The sequence below is a fragment of the Oncorhynchus clarkii genome, chromosome 3, assembly GCF_045791955.1.
Source record: "Oncorhynchus clarkii lewisi isolate Uvic-CL-2024 chromosome 3, UVic_Ocla_1.0, whole genome shotgun sequence".
Taxonomy (NCBI): domain Eukaryota; kingdom Metazoa; phylum Chordata; class Actinopteri; order Salmoniformes; family Salmonidae; genus Oncorhynchus; species Oncorhynchus clarkii.
The window spans coordinates 75,630,525-75,654,148 of record NC_092149.1 but is presented as its reverse complement, the minus strand read 5'-3'; the positions used below and the strand labels follow the sequence as shown (position 1 = coordinate 75,654,148).

Below are 23,624 nucleotides of genomic sequence, written 5' to 3'. Positions count from 1 at the left end.
GTCACGGCCCCTCTGCAGTGCAGGGGCGGTTCCTCCTACAGGCAGAGGGTCGTTAGTGATTGGAGCCACCTGGGCTCAGGGTATTTAAACTGCTTCACTAACCACTCGTCTCTCTCTCTGCTCCTCCAGGTATGATCCTGTTTTGTTTGTTCCTTTGTAGTTTTACGTAGTTTTCACTCAGTCATATTCACACAAACAGATTCACGCATCCCTGCACTTTACATTATGATACTTTCACCACTCATTCCTTTTTCTTTGTTTAAAGTTAATAATAAATAACCTTTTTGATTGGCCTGTACCTGTTGTTCGTGTCCCCTCATTTTTGCCACAGACTATGAGCCGGCCTGTGACAAGTGGGGGCTCATCCGTAAGTTAAAGTTAATTGTACTTTAGTCTTACTTTAGTATTTTAGTTTACTCTAACATTTTGTCATAGTTGATTAAAGTTTTGCCTATGTTGTCTGTCTTTATTATTGATACGTTTGTCTTTGTAATTTGGCTTATTTGATTGTTTTGTTTTGGGTCAGTTTAGTTCAGATTGCCAAATGTTTTAGTTTGAGGGGATGTTTTGGTTGGGCCAATATTGATGAAGAGCGTTGAGCCATGTGTTCTTTTGGTTCAGTTAGCTTGGTAGCTAAATTTGGTTAGCAATTCACTCTGGGTTTTTCTGGGTTTTGTTCAGGTGGGAGTCCTCATGTTCAGGTTTATCAGTGAGTGTCAATAGGAGGCTCGTGGTGTTTTTGTTTTAGGTGGCAGTGAACGTGTAGCGCATTCCTTTCCCTTACATCGGCTCAGGAGCACCTCCATGGTTATGGGAGGGAGGGGGGAGGGGGGGGGGCAGTTTCTGGTTGTCTTTTCCACTCCACTGGTTTTGTGTGCATAAAACCCCACCACATGTGACTGCACGAAGACCAGGGCCAGTTAGTTAGTTGTTTTTGGAGGATAGTGGGGTGTGGCTCCTGTCCTTGAACCCAGACTGACAGCAGGTGAGTTGTGTGTTTTTTGTTGAGCATTTGTAATAGTTGTATTGGTTGAGGAAAATGTCTTCCATTCTGAGTAGTTTTGTTCAAGCTCCTTCAGAGGTAGCCTTAGAGTTGTGTACTAAGGAGCAGTTAATTGACATTTCTGAACATCAGATTGTTGCTAATTTTTAAAAACTTAAAACTAGATTAAAGCAGGGTCTTAGGGAAATGTTTTTTTGTGGGGGGGTCAGTCTGCTAGTAGTGAGGGTGCAAGTTTTCAGGTTTGAGCCGCAGAGGGAGCTGTTGCAAATGCAGTTAGAGAGTGCGATTGAGAAATGCTAATAGACCAGAAGGACTACCACAGTTTGATGTTTCACAGAATCTTTGTTGCCTAAATTTGATGAGTCAGATCCAGACACATACTTTGCTTTATTTGAGCGTATTGCGGAAGCTAGAGCTTGGTCAGATTTGGACATGACTATGTTGTTGCAATGTGTACTTACAGGTAAAGCACGTGAGACTTTTACAGCGCTGAGTGTAGCTGACAGTAAAGTTTTTGCTAAAGTTAAATCAGCAGTTCTGAAGGTCTACGAGCTTGTGCCAGAGGCATATCGTCAACATTTTCGTTACAGGAAAAAGTTAGATTCACAAACCTATTCTGAGCTTGTTCGTGATTTGACTTCTGCATTTAATTGTTGGTGTACAGCTTCTGAAGTAAGTACTTTTGAGGGTCTGTCTAATTTGATTGTGTTTGAACAGTTCGATAATTCTGTGTCTGACCAGGTTTCTACATACATGAATGAATGAATGTAAAGTTAAGTCTCCAAGTGATGCAGCAATGCTTGCAGATGAGTACCGGCTAACACATAAAAGCCATTTTGAGTCAAACAGTGACATAACTTTACTCCTAGGAATAGGTCACCTTTTTCTGGGGTTCCTTTCCAAAGGCCTCAGACGTTTGGGTCTGGAGGACTTAAAGCACTGGTTAATGCTAATACCTGGCACTACTGTTTAGTTGAAGGACATTGGAAGAAAGATTGTCACCTGCTTAAATAAAAAAAGTCAGGTCAAGTTAAACCTGTGATGGCAGCTCCTGTTACAGCCACTAGTTAAGTTTGATTCTCAGTCTTCCCATTGATTTTTCAGCCTTTATTTCAGATGGTGTAGTGTCCCTGGTAGATGACTACTAAAATGTTTCAATCAAGATCTTAAGAGACACTGGAGGTTTAGATTATTTTATTCTGGAATCTGTTTTGCCATTCTCCAAAGAGTCTGATACTGGCAGTTGTGTAATGGTATGTGGTATGGGTTTAGTTCCATTCTCTTGTCCTTTATATGAAGTTACCCTAAAATGTGGTCTGGTAGAGGGTGATGTAGATGTTGGGGGTTAGACCCCAGTTGCCAGTAGAGGGAGTCCACATTATTTTGGGGAATGACTTGGCAGGTAGTAAGGTGTGGGCAGATGGCAAACTAAACATCTGTAAGAAGCAACCTTCAGTGTCCCCTGCAAGGGAATCTCCAGATCAAAACGGTCTCCTGAGGTATTTCCAGTTTGTGTGGTTACCCGCACAGCCTCTCGTAAGGAGATTGAGAGTAAGCCAGAAAGTCTTGAGTTGCCAGTCAAACTCCAGACAGAACAGTTGACTAGTTCTAGAGATTGGTTGATGGCTGAGCAAAAGGCCGATACTACCTTGGCTGATCTGTTTGATAAAGTTGTTCCTGATTCAGTGGTGAGGAATAGTGCTCAGTGTTATTTTCTTATTGATGGGCTGTTGGTCAGGAAATGGGTTCCACACTATGATCAGGGTCTAGGAGAACCAGTCTTTGAAATAGTTGTACCTACTACTTTGCGAAATAAAGTGTTTCAAACTTCACATGGTGACGTGGCAGGTCATATGGGTGTTCGTAAAACTTCTGATCGCATACTCCGTTATTTTTTTCTGGACACATTTAAAGCGGGATGTATCTGAGTTTATTAAAACTTGTCATACGTGTCAGCGCACAGGTAAGCCAAACCAGCCATAGGGCAACCTTTTGAGCATCTTATCGATTGTGTTGGGCCTTTACCAAGGTCCAAGTCAGGTCATAGCTACTTATTAACTTATGTGTCAAGCAACTAGATATCCGGCAGCTTTTTCCTTGCGTACCATAACTTCAAAATCAGTAGTTAACCTCTTGAAACTAGGGGGCACTATTTTCATTTTTGGAAAAATAACGTTCCCAAAGTAAACAGGCTATTTTTCAGGACCAGATAATAAAATATGCATATAATTAATAGCTTAGGATAGAAACCACTAATGTTTCCATAACTGTAAAAATATTGTCTGAGTATAACAGAACTGATATTGCAGGCGAAAGCCTGAGAAAAATCCAATCAGGAAGTGACTCTTATTTAGAAACCTCTACGTTCCTATTGAGCAGTGAAGGGGATATCAACAAAATTCATTTTTCTATGGCTTCCCTAATGTGTCTAGTGTCACAAGACATAGTTTCAGGCTTTTATTTTGAAAAATGAGTGTGAGCGACAACATTACGTCAGTGGTCAGCTGGTGGCTCTCAGATTGATATGTGCGTAATAGACAAATGTGGCCATTGTTTCTCTCTATCCTACTAAGAAGCCAACTGATCCGGTTGATACATTATCGAATAGATATTTGAAAAACACCTTGAGGGTTGATTATAAAAAACTTTTGCCATGTTTCTGTCTATGGATCTAATTTGGAATATTTTTCGGCGTTGTCGTGACCGCAATTTCCGGTCGATTTCTCAGCCAAACGTGAAGAACAAACGAAGCTATGTCGGCTAAAAAAAATCATCTTTATGGAAAAAGGGAACATTTTGCTATCTAACTGGGAGTCTCGTGAGTGAAAACATCCGAAGCTCAAAGGTAAACGATTTAATTAGATTGCTTTTCTGATTTTAGTGACCAAGCTGCCTGCTGCTATCTAGGCATAATGCTAAGCTAGGCTATCGATAAACTTACACAAATGCTTGTCTTGCTTTGGCTGTAAAGCATAATTTCAAAATCTGAGATGACAGGGTGATTAACAAAAGGCTAAGCTCCTTTTCAATATATTTCACTTGTGATTTCATGAATATTAATTTTTTTTTTGTCCGTTGCGTTATGCTAATTAGTGTCAGTTGATGACAATTCTCCCGGATCCGGGAGCGGTAGTTCCAAGAGGTTTAAGCGTTAACTCAATTTATTTCAACATTTGGGATTCCAAAAATCATCCAGTCAGATCAGGGGTCTAACTTTAACTTTAAGCTGTTTGAGAACCTGAGCAAATAAATGGGAGGTAAACACAAGTCTACTGCGTTCCATGCCCAGAGCCAGGGAGCTTTGGAACGTTTTCATCAAACTTTAAAATCCTTGCTTCGTGCATACTGTACAGAACTGTCTGCAGATTGGGAGGGGTTACCTTGGCTGTTACTAGCTGCTTGTGAAGTAGTGCAGGAAAGCACTCGGTTCAGCCCAAATGACTTAGTGTTTGGTCATAAGGTGCGTGGGCCTTTAGCAGTGTTGCAGGATGGTTGTTTGCCTGAGGAACCATCTCAGAACCTTATTGACTATGTAAATGGTTTTAGGTTGAAGTTGTATAGGGCTGGTGAACTGGCGAAAGAAACTGAAATATGACGGACAGGCTGAGCTGCTTGAGTTTAGTCCCGGTGATCGGGTACTTTCTCTTCTGCCTCTTGTAAGTTCACCTTTTCAGGCAAAATACTGTGGTCCTTTCACTGTGTTGCGTAAAGTGTCAGATTTGAACAATCTTATTGAAACCCCTAGTCATAGGAAGTCCTCTAAATTATGCCATGTGAACCTGTTAAAATGTGATCTAAGCAAAGTTGAAGGCACTCCAGCGGTGAGGTCAGCGTTGACTGCTGCTCCAGTCACTGCATCTTGTCTTTAATTTGGTGGAGGGGGTGAAGAGGTAGTTAGGGTTTCGGATGAGGTCTTACAAGGTCGGTTGAAAAACTCCCAGACTTTGCAAAACCTTGGGGTTTTGGTAGAAAATTTAGACTCAAATGTGATGAATTGGTAGCTCTTTTTTGTTTTCTGACACTATCGCAAGCCCACTTAATTGAGCATGATATAGACATCGGAGATGCTAAGCCTATCAAACATACATTTTATTGTGTATCTGAGGAGAAGAGACTGCAATTGGAAACAGAGGTGCAGTATATGTTGGACAATGGTATTGCGGAGCCATGTTGTTCAAATTGGCCTTCACCCTGTCTTTTGGTCAAAAAGTCTGATTCCACATTCAGACCTTGCACTGATTATAGAAAAGTTAACAATGTTACTAAAGCAGACCTTTACCCTCTTCCTAGGATGGAGGACTGTATTGATCAAGTTGGGTCAGCAAATTTTATATTTTAAAGGGATATTGGCAAGTACCCCTTACCAAAAGAGCTTGTGAGATTGCTGCCTTTATAACAACTCCATCTGGTTTGTTTTCTTATACAGTGATGGCTTGCGGAATGCTCCAGCCACCTTCCAGAGGCTAATGAATCGGGTGGTCTGGAAGGTCGTGCCGTGTATTTGGACGACGTGGTCGTCTACTCAGACTCCTCGGAGGAGCATGTTTGGAGAGTGCAAGCCCTGTTCGAAAGACTGGTGTGGGCCAGGTTGACTATCAATTTGGCAAAATGTGAGTTTTCCAAAGCTACATTCACATACCTAGGCAAGGTTGTTGGTCAGGATTTTGTCTGTCCCGTGGAAACCAAGGTCCAGGCTGTGAAGCGGTTCCCACAGCCCTCCACAAAGAAAGAACTGATGTGCTTCCTGGGAATGGCAGGGTACTACCGTGCTTTCTGTAAACTTTTCAGTAGTAGTGTCCCCACTGAACAATCTGTTGAAGGCCAAGGCTGAATTTTTCTGGTCCACCAAGTGTCAAGAGGCATTTGATGCAGTTAAGGCTATTTTGTTTTTGGCACCTGTGTTGGCAGCACCACATTTTGGGAAACCTTTCAAATTGCAGGTGGCTGTGCTTCTCCAGGAGAATGATAACAATGTTGAGTGTCCAGTCAGTTTCTTCTCCCGGAAATGTAATATCAGCAAAACTATTCTGTAATTGAAAAGGAGGCTTTAGGTCTCATTTGGGCTTTACAGCACTTCAAAGTCTGTTGCTTCTGGTTTGACCCCTTTTAACTGTGTTCACTGACCACAACCCACTTATTTTTCTGAGGTCCCTGCAAAATCCCAACCAGCGCCTGATGCGTTGGGCTTTGTTCTTGCAACCATTCAACCTTGATATTAGACACATTAGTGGTAAGGATAATATCATTGCTGATGCTCTGTCCCGTGCTCCTTTAACCTAGTTTGCATCTTGTCTCTGCTGACCCCTACGGGCTGTCTGCGCCTCTTTCCTCTTAAATTGCTCCCCAGGTACCAGGGCTGCCGAGTTTGAGGGGCGGACAGTCAGCTGGGGGACACGGGGCTACTGCTAGGAGACTGGACTGGTATACTTATTTTTTTGGGGGGGGAGGGGACTTTGGATTGTTTTGAATATGTTGGGCCGAAATTTGGGTTGAGGGTGGGACCCTCATTTTAAGGAGGGGGGTGTCACGGGCGGTTCCTCCTACAGGCAGAGGGTCGTTAGTGATTGGAGCCACCTGGGCTCAGGGTATTTAAACTGCTTCACTAACCACTCGTCTCTCTCTCTGCTCCTCCAGGTATGATCCTGTTTTGTTTGTTCCTTTGTAGTTTTACGTAGTTTTCACTCAGTCATATTCACACAAACAGATTCACGCATCCCTGCACTTTACATTATGATACTTTCACCACTCATTCCTTTTTCTTTGTTTAAAGTTAATAATAAATAACCTTTTTGATTGGCCTATACCTGTTTTTCGCATCCCCTCATTTTTGCCACAGACTATGAGCCGGCCTGTGACAATATGAAATCTGTGCTTTGGTCTGATGAGTCCAAATTTGAGGTTTTTGGTTCCAACCACCGTCTTTGTGAGACGCAGAAAGGATGATATCTGCATGTGTGGTTCCAACCGTGAAGCACGGAGGTGGTGGTGCTTTGCTGGTGACACTGTCTGTGATTTATTTATAATTCAAGGCGCACTTAACCAGCATGGCTACCACAGCATTCTGCAGCGAAATGGCATCCCATCTGGTTTGCGCTTAGTGAGACAATCATTTGTTTTTCAACAGGACAATGACCCAAAACACACCTCCAGCTGTGTAAGGGCTATTTGACCAAGAAGGAGAGTGATTGAGTGCTGCATCAGATGACCTGGCCTCCACAATCACCCGACCTTAACCCAATTGAGATGGTTTGGACCACAGAGTGAAGGCAAAGCAGCCACCAAGTGCTCAGCATATGTGGGGACTGCTGGAAAACGACCCAAAACAATGACGCCATAGAAGGGGCAGACGGTCAGGCTCCGTAGAAGGGCACATCGCCCACCGCTCCTGAGTATACTACTAGCCAATGTCCAGTCTCTTGACAACAAGGTAGACTAAATCTGATGAGGGGTTGCCTTCCAGAGAGACATCAGAGATTAACATTCTCTGTTGAAAGGAAACATGGCTCACTCGGGATAAGTTATCAGTCGGTACAGTCACCTGGTTTCTTCACGCATTGGCCCAACAGAAACAAACATCTCTCTGGTAAAGAAGAAGGGGGGGGGTGTGATCATAACATACAGGAACTCAAGTCCTTTTGTTCACCTGATCTAGAAATCCTTACAATCAAATGCCAACCGCATTATCTTCCAAGATAATTCTCTTAGATTATAATTAGTCATGTAGACACCTCAACAACATAATTTGACTATGTAAACTGGAAACCACATATACTGAGACTGCATTTATTGTAGCTGGGGATTTTAACAAGGCTAATCTGAAAACAAGGCTCCCTAAATTTGATCAGCATATCGAACGCGCGACCCGGGCTGGCAGCATTCTGGATCGTTGTTACTCTAACTTCCACGACGCATACAAAGCCCTCCCTTACTCTCCTTTAGGCAAATCTGACCACAACTCCATTTTGTTGCTCCCAGCCTATAGACAAGAACCGCCCAGGTCTGTTCAACGCTGGTCCGACCAATCTGATTCCACCCTTCAAGATTGCTTCGATCACGTGGACTGGGATATGTTTTCCCGGATAGCGTCGAACAACATTGATGTATACGCTGATTTGGTCAGCGAGTTTATTGGTGGTGATGTAACCACGGTGACAATTAAAACCTTCCCCAACCAGAAGCCGTGGATTGAGGCAGCATTCGAGCAAAACTGAAAGCGCACAACACTGCTTTTATTCAGGGCAAGGTGAGCAGAAACATGACCAAATACAAACAGTGTAGCTATTCCCTCCGCAAGGCAAACAAGCTAAGCGTCAGTATAGAGACAAAGTAGAGTCGCAATTCAACGGCTCAGACACGAGACGTATGTGGCAGGGTCTACAAAATAAAAACCAGCCCCGTCGCAGATCACAATGCCATCAGGATGTCTTGCTCCCAGACAGACTAAACAACTTTGATTGCCACTACCAAATCATGCAGGCTCTCCTTCACTGCAGCCGACGTGAGAAAAACATTTAAATGTGTCAACCCTCGCAGGGCTGTAGGCCCAGACGGCATCCCCAGCCGCGTCCTCAGAGCATGTGCAGACCAGCTGGCTAGTGTGTTTACAAACATTTACAATCAATCCCTAACCCAATCTGCAGTTCCCACATGCTTCAAGAGGGCCACCATTGTTCCTGTTCCCAAGAAAGCTAAGGTAACTGAGCTAAACGACCATCGCCCAGTAGCACTCACTTCTGTCATCATGAAGTGCTTTGAGAGACTAGTCAAGGATCATATCACCTCCACCTTACCGGCCACCCTAGACCCACTTCAGTTTGCTTACCGCCCCAATAGGTCCACAGACGAAGGAATCGCAATCACACTGCACACTGCCCTATCCTATCTGGACAAGAGGAATACCTATGTAAGAATGCTGTTCATCGACTACAGCTCAGCATTTAACACCATACTACCCTCCAAACTTGTCATTAAGCTCGAGACCCTGGGTCTCGACCCCGCACTGTGCAACTAGGTCCTGGACTTCCTGACGAGCCGCCCCCAGGTGGTGAGGGTAGGTAACATCTCCACCCCCCTGATCCTCAACACTGGGTCCCACAAGGGTGAGTTCTCAGCCCTCTCCTGTACTCCCTGTTCACCCACGACTGCGTGGCCATGCACGCCTCCAACTCTACCATCAAGTTTGCAGACAACACTACAGTGGTAGGCCTGATTACCAACAACAACGAGACGGCCTACAGGGAGGAGGTAAGGGCCCTCGGAGTGTAGTGTCAGGAAAATAATCTCACACTCAACGTCAACAAAACAAAGGAGATGATAGTAGACTCAGCAGCGCCTCTTCAACCTCAGGAGGCTGAAGACATTTGACTTGTAACCAAAAACACTAACAAAACTTTTACAGATGCACAATCACAGGAAGGCCAAAAAGATCATCAAGGACAACAGCCACCCGAGCCACTGCCTGTTCACCCCGCCATAATCCAGAAGGCGAGGTCACTACAGGTACACTACAGGTACATCAAAGCTGGGACCGAGAAACAGCTTCTATCTCAAGGCCATAAGACTGTTAAACAGCCACCGCTAACATTGAGTGGCTGCTGCCAACATACAGACTCAAATCTCTAGCCACTTTAATAATTAAAAATTGGGTGTAATAAATGTATCACTAGTCACTTTAAACAATGCCACTTTATATAATGTTTACATACCCTACATTACTCATCTCATATGTATATACTGTACTCTATACCATCTACTGCATCTTGCCTATGCTGAACGGCCATCACTCATCAATATATTGATATGTACATATCTTATTAATTCCTTTACACTTGTGTATAAGGTAGTTGTTGTTAGATTACTTGTTAGATATTACTGCATGGTCGGAACTAGAAGCACAAGCATTTCGCTACACTCGCATTAACATCTGCTAACCATGTGTATGTGACCAATAAAATTTGATTTGAAAAGCATTCCAGGTGTTGCTGGTTGAGAGAATGCAAAGCTGTCATCAAGGCAAATGGTGCCTACTTTGAAGAACCTAAAATATATTTTGGATTTGTTTAATACTTTTTTACTATGTAGAAATAAAGAAAAACCCTTGAATGAATAGGTGTGTCCAAAAATTTGACTGGTAATTTATGTAAATGAGATTTGTAAAAACATGTTTTCACTTCGTCATTGTATTTTAGATGGGTGAGAGAAATCTATTTCATCAATTTTGAATTCAGGCTGTAACAACAAAATGTGGATTAAGTCCAGGGTTATGAATACTTTCTGAAGGCAGTGTACACAGTTATATTACACAATGGGACTCTCACACACACAAATAGAAATAGAGCTAAACTCACCACACACAGCACTGCCATAGAATTCCCAGTGGATCTCTGGGTCGTCAGAGTGGCCCTGCAGGTCAGCAAAATAATCTATGCGGAGAAGAGAGAGAGAGAGAAAACGAAAGTGAGCAAGAAAGTGATAGGAAAGAGCGAGGGAGAGAGAAAGCGTGAGAGAGACTAGCAAGGTTAGATGAGGGGCCTGCCACAGCTTTGGTAGAGAGGGGGCTGTCTATACTGCATCATAGCTGGCTGGATACTTGAAGTGGGGGGAGAGGAGGGGAGAGAGAGGGGCTGTCTATACTGCATCATTGCTGGCTTGGTTCATGCTGAGGCTAGAGGTATATGCTAAAAATGAAATTGGAACCACACTCTCTCTACTTCCTTCCCTCTCTCTCTATAACACACACACACACACACACACACACACGGTACTAGGCGCACACACAAACCAAGTACACACAAACACAGAGAGCCAGTAAGACCTGGGCTGAGTGCCAGTACTGAGGCGTTGGGTGTCTGGCGTGTGTTTGGAGGGATTAACGACCTCCAGATGAGTGGGACCAGGTGGAGGGAGGAGTACACACACAATCTCTGTCGCTTGCTCTATCTTTCCGTCTAAACCCTTCTCCAGCTCTCCCTCCCTTCCTCCCTCTCTACCTACGCCTCTCCTCTCTCAAGGCCTGCTGTCTGAGGTAATTGGGTTTTACTTGTTCGGATAGAAAGAGATGGACGCCACCGGCTATGTGAGGGGGTGTGTGTGGTTCCTTTTCATTCTCCATATGTATGTAGCAGAGATCCCATTTGCCACACACACACACACACACTTTCTATTTTCTAGAGTGAGCGTGTTCTGAGAAGCCCATTTCTGCACATACACTAAGCAAACAGATCGGCCGTTGCTAAGTAACCAGACAGATGAGCAAGCACGTATCCCAACCGACTGAATCCCCTCACACAGGTGGTCTGGGGAAAGGAAAGGGGTGGAAGAAGGGACTGTTTTCAGCATGTGTGTGTTTGAGAGAGAACGGTTTTTAAAAGCAGACCAAGGGAGAGTGCTTTGAGATGGAGAATGAGAAGCACAGTGGGACACAGTGAGGGGTAGAGCAGCAGTATAGTAGTGAGTGACTGACCAGTGAGGGGTAGAGCAGCAGTATAGTAGTGAGTGACTGACCAGTGAGGGGTAGAGCAGTAGTATAGTAGTGAGTGACTGACCAGTGAGGGGTAGAGCAGCAGTATAGTAGTGAGTGACTGACCAGTGAGGAATCGCTCCATGCTGTTGCTGTGGGCCATCTTGAGCAGACCGCGGCCGGAGTAGGTGGACAGAGTAGGGTCAGCCCCGTAGGACAGCAACACCCGCACTACATCCAGATGGTCATTTTCCACCGCATCATGCAGAGGCCTGGACACACACACACATTAATGTAATAGGAAAAACTGTGTGTGCGCGCATGCGTGTGTGTTTCTGCATTGTGTGTGTATACTGCATTGTGTGTGTGCATACTGCATTGTGTGTGTGTGTGTGTGTGTGTACTGCATTGTGTGTGTATACTGCATTGTGTGTGTGTGTGTATACTGCATTGTTTGTGTGTATACTGCATTGTGTGTGTATACTGCAATGTGTGTGTATACTGCAATGTGTGTGTGTATACCGCAATGTGTGTGTGTATACCGCAATGTGTGTGTGTATACCGCAATGTGTGTGTGTGTATACCGCAATGTGTGTGTATACCGCAATGTGTGTGTATACCGCAATGTGTGTGTGTATACCGCAATGTGTGTGTGTATACCGCATTGTGTGTGTGTATACCGCATTGTGTGTATGTATACCGCATTGTGTGTATGTATACTGCATTGTGTGTGTGTATACTGCATTGTGTGTGTGTATACTGCATTGTGTGTGTGTGTGTGTGTGTATACTGCATTGTGTGTGTGTGTGTGTGTGTATACTGCATTGTGTGTGTGTGTGTGTGTGTGTGTATACTGCATTGTGTGTGTGTGTGTGTGTGTGTGTGTGTGTGTGTGTGTACTGCATTGTGTGTGTGCATACTGCATTGTGTGTGTGTACCTAGTGCCGTCCTGTGCGCTGCAGTTGATGTCGGCCCCGTGCTCCAGCAGGTGTATGACTATAGAAAGCCAGCCGCGGGCGCAGGCCTCGTGGAGGGCACAGTAGCCTGCATGGTCCCTGTGGTTCACCTCACACACACGGTTCTCCACGCAGTACAGCACCACCTCCTGCAGGGGACAGAGGGAGGGAGGCACAGATGAGTGTGTTCACACACACACACACACACACACACACACACACACACACACACACACACACACACACACACACACACACACAGAGATAGCTGCATACACCCACACACAACAGAACAGCAAGAATCCAAAACTAGAGCTGGTCTAACTATGTTGGTCGGTGTGTCGGTGTGTCAGTCTAACTCTTTCATGCTAAAATGTTTATTCTATTCTACGAAGACATTTACCTTATGTTCCTATTTTTATCTGTTAGAATTTCTTGTTGTCGAGAAGGAACGGACGGTGTATACCATGTGTATCCTGCGTCATTCTGCCTGCCTGCCTGCGTGCGTAATTCTGCCTGCCTGCCTGCGTGCGTCATTCTGCCTGCCTGCGTGCGTCATTCTGCCTGCCTGCCTGCGTGCGTCATTCTGCCTGCCTGCCTGCGTGCGTCATTCTGCCTGCGTGCGTCATTCTGCCTGCCTGCCTGCGTGCGGCATTCTGCCTGCCTGCCTACCTGCCTGCGTGTGTCATTCTGCCTGCCTGCCTGCCTACGTGCGTCATTCTGCCTGCCTGCCTGCCTACCTACGTGCGTCATTCTGCCTGCCTGCCTACGTGGGTCATTCTGCCTGCCTGCCTACCTACGTGCGTCATTCTGCCTGCCTGCGTGCGTCATTCTGCCTGCCTGCCTGTGTGCGTCATTCTGCCTGCCTGCGTGCGTCATTCTGCCTGCGTCATTCTGCCTGCCTGCCTGCGTCATTCTGCCTGCCTGCCTGCGTCATTCTGCCTGCCTGCCTGCGTCATTCTGCCTGCCTGCCTGCGTCATTCTGCCTGCCTGCCTGCGTCATTCTGCCTGCCTGCCTGCGTCATTCTGCCTGCCTGCGTCATTCTGCCTGCCTGCCTACCTACGTGCGTCATTCTGCCTGCCTGCCTGCGTGCGTCATTCTGCCTGCCTGCCTACCTACGTGCGTCATTCTGCCTGCCTGCCTGCCTGCCTGCCTACCTACGTGCGTCATTCTGCCTGCCTGCCTACGTGCGTCATTCTGCCTGCCTGCCTACCTACGTGCGTCATTCTGCCTGCCTGCCTACCTACGTGCGTCATTCTGCCTGCCTGCGTGCGTCATTCTGCCTGCCTACGTGCGTCATTCTGCCTGCCTACGTGCGTCATTCTGCCTGCCTACGTGCGTCATTCTGCCTGCCTGCCCGCCTGCGTCATTCTGCCTGCCTGCCCGCCTGCGTCATTCTGCCTGCCTGCCTGCGTCATTCTGCCTGCCTGCCTGCGTCATTCTGCCTGCCTGCCTGCCTGCGTGCGTCATTCTGCCTGCCTGCCTGCGTCATTCTGCCTGCCTGCCTGCGTCATCCTGCCTGCCTGCCGGCCTGCGTCATCCTGCCTGCCTGCCGGCCTGCGTCATCCTGCCTGCCTGCCGGCCTGCGTCATCCTCTCTGCCTGCCGGCCTGCGTCATCCTGCCTGACTGCCTGCCTGCGTCATTCTGCCTGCCTGCGTCATTCTGCCTGCCTGCGTCATTCTGCCTGCCTGCGTCATTCTGCCTGCGTCATTCTGCCTGCCTGCCTGCGTCATTCTGCCTGCCTGCCTACATGCGTCATTCTGCCTGCCTGCGTCATTCTGGCTGCCTGCCTGCCTGCCTACATGCGTCATTCTGCCTGCCTACAAGCGTCATTCTTTCTGCCTACGTGCGTCATTCTGCCTGCCTACGTGCGTCATTCTGCCTGCCTGCCTGCCTGCCTGCCTACGTGCGTCATTCTGCCTGCCTGCCTGCCTACATGCATCATTCTGCCTGCCTGCATGCGTCATTCTGCCTGCCTGCCTGCCTACATGCGTCATTCTGCCTGCCTGCCTGCGTCATTCTGCCTGCCTGCCTGCGTCATTCTGCCTGCCTGCCTGCGTCATTCTGCCTGCCTGCCTGCGTCATTCTGCCTGCCTGCCTGCGTCATTCTGCCTGCCTGCCTGCGTCATTCTGCCTGCCTGCCTGCGTCATTCTGCCTGCCTGCCTGCGTCATTCTGCCTGCCTGCATGCGTCATTCTGCCTGCCTGCATGCGTCATTCTGCCTGCCTGCATGCGTCATTCTGCCTGCCTGCATGCGTCATTCTGCCTGCCTACATGCGTCATTCTGCCTGCCTACATGCGTCATTCTGCCTGCCTACATGCGTCATTCTGCCTGCCTACATGCGTCAGCCACCACCATGCTTGAAAATATGAAGAGTGGAACTCAGCGATGTGTTGGATTTGCCCCAAACATAACACTTTCTATTCAGAACATAAAGTTAATTTCTTTGCCACTTTTTTTGCAGTTTTACTTTAGTGCCTTATTGCAAACAGGATGCATGTTTTGGAATATTTGTATTCTGTACAGGGAACCTTCTTTTCACTCTGTCAATTAGATTAGTATTGTGGAGTAACTAAAATGTTGTTGATCCATCTTCAGTTTCCTCTTATCACAGCCAATAAACTAACTGTTTTAAAGTCACCATTGCCCTCAGTGAAATCCCTGAGCAGTTTCCTTCCTCTCCGGAAACTGAGTTAGGAAGGATGCCTGTATCTTTGTAGTGACTGGGTGTATTGATACACCATCCAAAGTGTAGTTAATAACTTCACCATGATCAAAGGGATATTCAGTGTCAGCTTTTTTTTCTACCAATAGGTGCCTTTCTCTGTGAGCCATTGGAAAACCTCCCTGGTCTTTGTGGTTGAATCAGAGTTTGAAATTCACTGCTTGACTGAGGGACGTTACAAATAATTGTGTGTTGAACACTATTATTGCACTATTATTAGTCCATGCAATTTATGAGACTTGTTATTACTCCTGAAATTGTTATTACTCCTGAACTTATTTAGGCTTGCCATAAGGTTGAAAACTTGACTCAAGACACTTCAGCTTCTCATTTTAAATGAATTTGTAAAAATGTCGATTTCCACTTTGACATTATGGGGTTTTCTGTGTAGGCCAGTGAGAAGCCCCGCTGTAACAATAAAATGTGGGAAAAGCCTAGGGGTGTGAATACTTTCTGAAGGCTCTATAGATCAGAGTGGAACAAAGCTTTGGAACCATTTATATGGTTATGACAATGAGAGATGGAACACAGAAAGGGCTGGGTTCCATTTAGTGTTCATCCCCTCTGGTTACTAACCAACCTGATAGAGCTGACATGATGCTTTAAATAAAACCTCACTAGCACTGTGTGGGAACTCTGGAGCAGAATGATTGCACAGTTTGGTTCCGGTAGTGTGGGTCTATACCGTGGTGTTCATTCTAAGAGAGAGAATTGGCACATGCACACATACGCACAAAGTCCTTAACAGCCCTCCACTGAGAGAGAAGTGGCTCATCTAAACCCAGGCTGAGGTTCCAAACGCCCATTTCTATGCTAATTCTGGATCGCTGTCTACTCCAAGAGATTATTACACACTTTCTCCCTGAGAGCAGGAGGAGAGAACTGAGGACAAAGGGGAAGACTGGAGATTAGGAGAAAAACAGAAGAAAGAGGGGAAAAGGAGGAGGGTGACAGAGAAAAAGGACAGCGAGAAAGCAGGATAGAAGAGCTAAGTCAACCAACTCCTAGCTCTGCCAAATGGAGAGTGACTCCGGAGTCTACCTAAGGTCCAAGACTTCTCTTTCTGTGAGCACGTGTGTGTGGGGTGTGTGGTGGAAGCGTTAACCCTCCTTGTTTAATATCGCTGTGAGACAGAGGAGCACACCACGAGAACACCGGCTCTCACACACACACTCCTCCACAGTAAAATGAGACGCTCCTCCTCCCTCCTCTCCCTCTCTAGAACGCTCCCTGCACTCAACTGCAATCAATGCATCACTCAGACATGTTACAAGCATCTATACAAGAATCATCACGCCACACATCACAACAGCACTGTATGTACGCGTGCCAGGGCCAGAGAGTGATCCATGGATCGGGTGGACGGGAGCCGCAGGGACATCTAAGCACTGATAAACAGAGAGGAGGAAAGCTATGCATCACACGCAAACAGAAATAGCAATACACTTCTGGCTATAAGTCAGTGGTGAAGAGCTGAGCAGCATGTAGGTAGAAGCCATGTGTAACATGAGGCTGAGCAGCATGTAGGTAGAAGCCATGTGTAACATGAGGCTGAGCCCATGTAGGTAGAAGCCATGTGTAACATGAGGCTGAGCCCATGTAGGTAGAAGCCATGTGTAACATGAGGCTGAGCCCATGTAGGTAGAAGCCATGTGTAACATGAGGCTGAGCCCATGTAGGTAGAAGCCATGTGTAACATGAGGCTGAGCCCATGTAGGTAGAAGCCATGTGTAACTTGAGGCTGAGCCCATGTAGGTAGAAGCCATGTGTAACATGAGGCTGAGCAGCATGTAGGTAGAAGCCATGTGTAACATGAGGCTGAGCAGCATGTAGGTAGAAGCCATGTGTAACATGAGGCTGAGCAGCATGTAGGTAGAAGCCATGTGTAACATGAGGCTGAGCCCATGTGCCAGAGAGAGATGAAGACATCCACCCAATCTCTGCTCATTACCATTTAAAACGCTGAAAGCGAGGGAGGGAGGGAGAGAAATAAAAAGCGGGGGAGGAAGAGAGAGTGGGCTTTCATATGCAGCGGCATGGAGGACAAAACTAAACCAACTTGAAATATGCAGAACACCGGGTGTCACGGTGTGTGTACGCGCGTGTTAGTGTTGTCATGATACCAGAATGTTCATGACCATTACGATACCAAAACAATACCACATCAACAAAAGGCATATTCACCAAAGTCCCAGAATGGCACTTGAGCCAGACAGATCTTGAGTTCAATATCATTTATTTGAATGGTTCATCTATTGATAACCTGGGTAAATCAAGATGCAGGGTTCTAAAGTGCGAACAACTAAATATTTTGCTGTGCGTGTTGTATTTTGCGCGACCAGGAGTTGTATTTTGGGAGCACTGCGCGACCAGGAGTTGTATTTTGGGAGCACTGCGCGACCAGGAGTTGTATTTTGGGAGCACTGCGCGACCAGGAGTTGTATTTTGGGAGCACTGCGCGACCAGGAGTTGTATCTTGGGAGCACTGCGCGACCAGGAGTTGTATCTTGGGAGCACTGCGCGACCAGGAGTTGTATCTTGGGAGCACTGCGCGACCAGGAGTTGTATTTTGGGAGCACTGCGCGACCAGGAGTTGTATTTTGGGAGCACTGCGCGACCAGGAGTTGTATTTTGGGAGCACTGCGTGACTTACCAGATAATAATGGTTGTAATAATAAGGCTTCGCTGGACTGTCCCCGAGGAAAAAGCGATAGCAGATTTGATAGCGTCATCGTTGCACGATTACTACAGGTCAAAGGGTCAAAAGACCTGACCCATATTACCGGCACAACATTTATCTTCCTGGATCGCGGGGATCACATTTTACATTCACAAACCATGTTGTGGGCAGTTCTAAAACTACTCAGGCGTCGTTAACCATTTGTTTACACTTTGTTCAGTCAAGGTACCTGATTGGCTAGCCAACAACCTGGTAACTTTAACAGTATATCCAAACGTGGGGGCAGGAAAGGAAAAGGCATAGCTTCTTCAGGTGATCAATGATCATAGCAATGATTGAATGACAGATTTGCATGTCCTCATCACAAACCTGACATTCTTAAACAGACAGTGTACAGTTGTCTATGTAATGCATTTCAATAGGAAATTTCAGTAGGAAATTTCAATGACAGGTATTTGTATCAACATTTGAGTTATATTAAACTAATTAATTTACAGAGTTACATAATAGTTTCTAGGGAACATGTGCTTCAGAAGAAGCTAGAAGCATATAGGCCGTATCTAGAATGCATATCAATAAAAATAAAAAATAAATGTTTTGAACATTCTGGTGCTCCTACATTTTTCTAGTTGGGCGTACCAGTGCTACCAAGGAATGTTTATAATGTAGAGCTCTGAGCCTAGGCCAATTCCCAATACAGGTGAATGCATCTTCAATAGCAGTGTGTGCATGCACTGAGATGGAGTTTGTTTCGACTTATGTCATGGGGCTACAGATGATTAAACATTTCCCCCTTCCATTTGGGACTGATTTCATTGTACTGATCAACAACATTTGCATAGAAGCAAGCTCTTCTTTTTTTAAGTGCGCGCTATGTCTAAGCCCGAATGACGTCATTCACGCACACAGTGAGAGAAGTAATGTAGCAGGCAAGCGACGTGAGGCGAGGGCTACGCAGGTTGAAGTTTGTCATGAGTCTTGACCTGGAGGCAGAACTGAACCATTTCAATTTAGGTCAGCTGCAAAGTCAAAATTGGCAATATTGTAAAAATACATGAGGACAAAAATGTGCTTTTTGGTCTTCATTTAAGGTTAAGGTTAGGGTTAGGCAACAAGGATTAGTAGGGTGCTTAAGGTTAGGTTTATAATCTGATTTTATGACTTTGTGGCTCTTCCAGCTTGTGGTCACTCTGCAGAGCTGCCTCCAGAACAACATCCATGGCGAGAAATGCTAACCTGTGAAGTGAGAAGGGTCGTCACTAGTTACCACACCCACAAGGTTATAACCCCACCGATCTATCTACACACACAGCAGACACTATTATCCAAAGCAACTTAGTCATGCGGGCATACATTTACGTATGGGTGGTCCCGAGAATTGAACCAACTACCCTGTTGTTACAATTGCCATGCTCTACCAACTGACCTGCAAATGACCTCTAGTCTGTCCTGAAGAACCCCTGAACTCACTGGGAGTCTGGACTGTATCATGTTGTCTCCTCTCTCATACTGACTCTAGTCTGTCTTGAGGAACCACTGCGAGAGAGGGGAGGCCGAGCGAGCGAGAGGCCGAGCGAGCGAGCACGAGAGAGGAGACAGAGCGCGAGAGAGAGAGAGCGCGAGAGAGAGAGAGAGGAGACAGAGCGCGAGAGAGAGAGCGCGCGAGAGAGAGAGAGAGGTCAGAGCACGAGAGAGAGAGAGAGGAGTCAGAGCGCGAGAGAGAGAGGAGAGAGCGCGAGAGAGAGAGAGAGAGAGAGGAGAGAGAGAGGAGAGAGCGCGAGAGAGAGAGAGAGGAGTGCGAGGAGACAGAGGGAGCGAGAGCGAGAGGAGCCAGAGCGAGAGAGAGAGAGAGCGAGAGGCGAGAGAGCGAGAGAGAGAGAGAGAGAGAGAGGAGCCAGAGCGAGAGAGAGCGAGAGGAGCCAGAGCGAGAGGAGCCAGAGCGAGAGGAGCCAGAGCGAGAGGAGCCAGAGCGAGAGAGCGAGAGGAGGCCGAGCGAGCGAGCGAGCAAGAGGAGGCCGAGCGAGCGAGCGAGCAAGAGGAGGCCGAGCGAGCGAGCGAGCGGAGGCCGAGCGAGCGAGCGAGAGGCCGAGCGAGCGAGCGAGAGGCCGAGCGAGCGGAGGCCGAGAGAGAGAGCGAGGGAAGGCCGAGAGAGAGAGCGAGGGGAGGCCGAGAGAGAGAGCGAGGGGAGGCCGAGAGAGAGAGCGAGGGGAGGCCGAGAGAGAGAGCGAGGGGAGGCCGAGAGAGAGAGCGAGTGGAGGCCGAGAGAGAGGAGACAGAGCGCGAGAGAGAGAGAGGAGTCAGAGCTCGAGAGAGAGCGAGAGAGGAGAGAGAGCGCGAGAGAGGAGAGAGAGCGCGAGAGAGGAGAGAGAGCGCGAGAGAGGAGAGAGAGCGCGAGAGAGGAGAGAGAGCGCGAGAGAGGAGAGAGAGCGCGAGAGAGGAGAGAGAGCGCGAGAGAGGAGAGAGAGCGCGAGAGAGGAGAGAGCGCGAGAGAGGAGAGAGCGCGAGAGAGGAGACAGAGCGCGAGAGAGGAGACAGAGCGCGAGAGAGGAGACAGAGCGCGAGAGAGGAGACATAGCGCGAGAGAGGAGACAGAGCGCGAGAGAGGAGACAGAGCGCGAGAGAGGAGACAGAGCGCGAGAGAGGAGACAGAGCGCGAGAGAGGAGACAGAGCGCGAGAGAGGAGACAGAGCGCGAGAGAGGAGACAGAGCGCGAGAGAGGAGACAGAGCGCGAGAGAGGAGACAGAGCGCGAGAGAGGAGACAGAGCGCGAGAGAGGAGACAGAGCGCGAGAGAGGAGACAGAGCGCGAGAGAGGAGACAGAGCGCGAGAGAGGAGACAGAGCGCGAGAGAGGAGACAGAGCGCGAGAGAGGAGACAGAGCGCGAGAGAGGAGACAGAGCGCGAGAGAGGAGACAGAGCGCGAGAGAGGAGACAGAGCGCGAGAGAGGAGACAGAGCGCGAGAGAGGAGACAGAGCGCGAGAGAGGAGACAGAGCGCGAGAGAGGAGACAGAGCGCGAGAGAGGAGACAGAGCGCGAGAGAGGAGACAGAGCGCGAGAGAGGAGACAGAGCGCGAGAGAGGAGACAGAGCGCGAGAGAGGAGACAGAGCGCGAGAGAGGAGACAGAGCGCGAGAGAGGAGACAGAGCGCGAGAGAGGAGACAGAGCGCGAGAGAGGAGACAGAGCGCGAGAGAGGAGACAGAGCGCGAGAGAGGAGACAGAGCGCGAGAGAGGAGACAGAGCGCGAGAGAGGAGACAGAGCGCGAGAGAGGAGAGAGAGCGCGAGAGAGGAGAGAGAGCGCGAGAGAGGAGAGAGAGGGGAGACAGAGCGCGGGAGAGAGAGAGAGAGGAGTCAGAGCGCGAGAGAGAGAGAGAGGAGTCAGAGCGCGCGAGAGAGAGAGAGAGAGAGAGAGAGGAGTCAGAGCGCGAGAGAGAGGGGAGGCCGAGCGAGCGAGCGAGAGAGGGGAGGCCGAGCGAGCGAGCGAGAGAGGGGAGGCCGAGCGAGCGAGAGAGGGGAGGCCGAGCGAGCGAGAGGAGGCCGAGCGAGCGAGCGGAGGCCGAGAGAGCGAGAGAGGGGAGGCCGAGAGAGAGAGCGAGGGGAGGCCGAGAGAGAGAGCGAGGAGACAAGAGCGCGAGGAGACAGAGCGCGCGAGAGAGAGAGAGGGGAGACAGAGCGCGGGAGAGAGAGAGAGAGGAGACAGAGCGCGAGAGAGAGAGGAGACAGAGCGCGAGAGAGAGAGAGAGAGAGAGGAGTCAGAGCGCGAGAGAGAGAGAGAGGAGTCAGAGCGCGAGAGAGAGAGAGAGAGAGAGAGGAGTCAGAGCGCGAGAGAGAGAGAGGAGAGAGAGGGAGGAGACAAAGAGAGTGTGAGGAGACAGAGAGGAGACAGAGGTGCGGGGAGACAGAGGGAGAGAGACAGAGGGAACGAGAGGAGCCAGAGCGAGAGAGACAGAGGGAGAGAGAGAGGAGCCTGAGCGAGAGAGAGAGAGAGCGAGAGAGAGAGAGCGAGAGGAGGCCGAGCGAGAGAGAGAGAGCGAGAGGAGGCCGAGCGAGCGAGCGAGGGGAGGCCGAGCGAGCGAGCGAGAGAGGGGAGGCCGAGCGAGCGAGCGAGAGAGGGGAGGCCGAGCGAGCGAGCGAGAGAGGGGAGGCCGAGCGAGCGAGCGAGAGGAGGCCGAGCGAGCGAGCGAGGGGAGGCCGAGCGAGCGAGAGAGGGGAGGCCGAGCGAGCGAGAGAGGGGAGGCCGAGCGAGCGAGAGAGGGGAGGCCGAGCGAGCGAGAGAGGGGAGGCCGAGCTAGCGAGAGAGGGGAGGCCGAGCGAGCGAGAGAGGGGAGGCCGAGCGAGCGAGCGGAGACAAGGCGAGAGAGACAGAGCGAGCGAGAGAGGGGAGGCCGAGAGAGCGAGCGAGCGGAGGCCGAGAGAGCGAGCGAGCGAGCGAGAGAGGGGAGGCCGAGAGAGCGAGCGAGAGTGGGGAGGCCGAGCGAGCGAGCGAGAGAGGGGAGGCCGAGCGAGCGAGCGAGAGGAGGCCGAGCGAGGGGAGGCCGAGCGAGAGAGGGGAGGCCGAGCGAGCGAGCGAGAGAGGGGAGGCCGAGCGAGCGAGCGAGCGAGGGGAGGCCGAGCGAGCGAGCGAGAGGGGAGGCCGAGCGAGCGAGCGAGCGAGCGAGCGAGGGGAGGAGCGAGCGAGCGAGCGAGAGAGGGGAGGCCGAGCGAGCGAGCGAGAGAGGGGAGGCCGAGCGAGCGAGCGAGAGAGGGGAGGGAGCGAGCGAGCGAGCGAGCGAGCGAGCGAGAGAGGGGAGGCCGAGCGAGCGAGCGGAGACAAGGCGAGAGAGACAGAGCGAGCGAGAGAGGGGAGGCCGAGAGAGCGAGCGAGCGAGAGAGGGGAGGCCGAGAGAGCGAGCGAGCGAGAGAGGGGAGGCCGAGAGAGCGAGCGAGAGAGGGGAGGCCGAGCGAGCGAGCGAGAGAGGGGAGGCCGAGCGAGCGAGCGAGAGAGGGGAGGCCGAGCGAGCGAGCGAGAGAGGGGAGGCCGAGCGAGCGAGCGAGAGAGGGGAGGCCGAGCGAGCGAGAGAGGGGAGGCCGAGCGAGCGAGCGAGCGAGGGGAGGCCGAGCGAGCGAGCGAGAGAGGGGAGGCCGAGCGAGCGAGCGAGAGAGGGGAGGCCGAGCGAGCGAGCGAGAGAGGGGAGGCCGAGCGAGCGAGAGAGGGGAGGCCGAGCGAGCGAGAGAGGGGAGGCCGAGAGAGAGAGCGAGGAGACAGAGCGAGAGGAGACAGAGCGCGAGGAGACAGAGCGCGAGGAGACAGAGCGCGAGGAGACAGAGCGCGAGGAGACAGAGCGCGAGGAGACAGAGCGCGAGGAGACAGAGCGCGAGGAGACAGAGCGCGAGGAGACAGAGCGCGAGGAGACAGAGCGCGAGGAGACAGAGCGCGAGGAGTCAGAGCGCGAGGAGTCAGAGCGCGAGGAGACAGAGCGCGAGGAGACAGAGCGCGAGGAGACAGAGCGCGAGGAGACAGAGCGCGAGGAGACAGAGCGCGAGGAGACAGAGCGCGAGGAGACAGAGCGCGAGGAGACAGAGCGCGAGGAGACAGAGCGCGAGGAGACAGAGCGCGAGGAGACAGAGCGCGAGGAGACAGAGCGCGAGGAGACAGAGCGCGAGGAGACAGAGCGCGAGGAGACAGAGCGCGAGGAGACAGAGCGCGAGGAGACAGAGCGCGAGGAGACAGAGCGCGAGGAGACAGAGCGCGAGGAGACAGAGCGCGAGGAGACAGAGCGCGAGGAGACAGAGCGCGAGAGAGAGAGGGGGGAGACAGAG

At 49.8% G+C, this 23,624-nt stretch overlaps 1 protein-coding gene across 3 annotated transcripts in view; it reads right to left on the bottom strand.

Annotated features, from left to right (window-relative positions):
• Positions 1-23,624, bottom strand: part of LOC139404405 (BCL-6 corepressor-like) — a 77,977-nt gene that overhangs the window by 4,193 nt on the left and 50,160 nt on the right. For all 3 annotated transcript variants that reach the window (XM_071147218.1, XM_071147219.1, XM_071147220.1), the window contains 3 exons: positions 12,401-12,567; positions 11,589-11,734; positions 10,351-10,425 (listed from right to left, as the gene is read on the bottom strand). In XM_071147218.1, the coding sequence (XP_071003319.1) occupies positions 10,351-10,425; positions 11,589-11,734; positions 12,401-12,567 (388 nt within the window). The remainder of the gene's footprint in view (positions 1-10,350; positions 10,426-11,588; positions 11,735-12,400; positions 12,568-23,624) is intronic.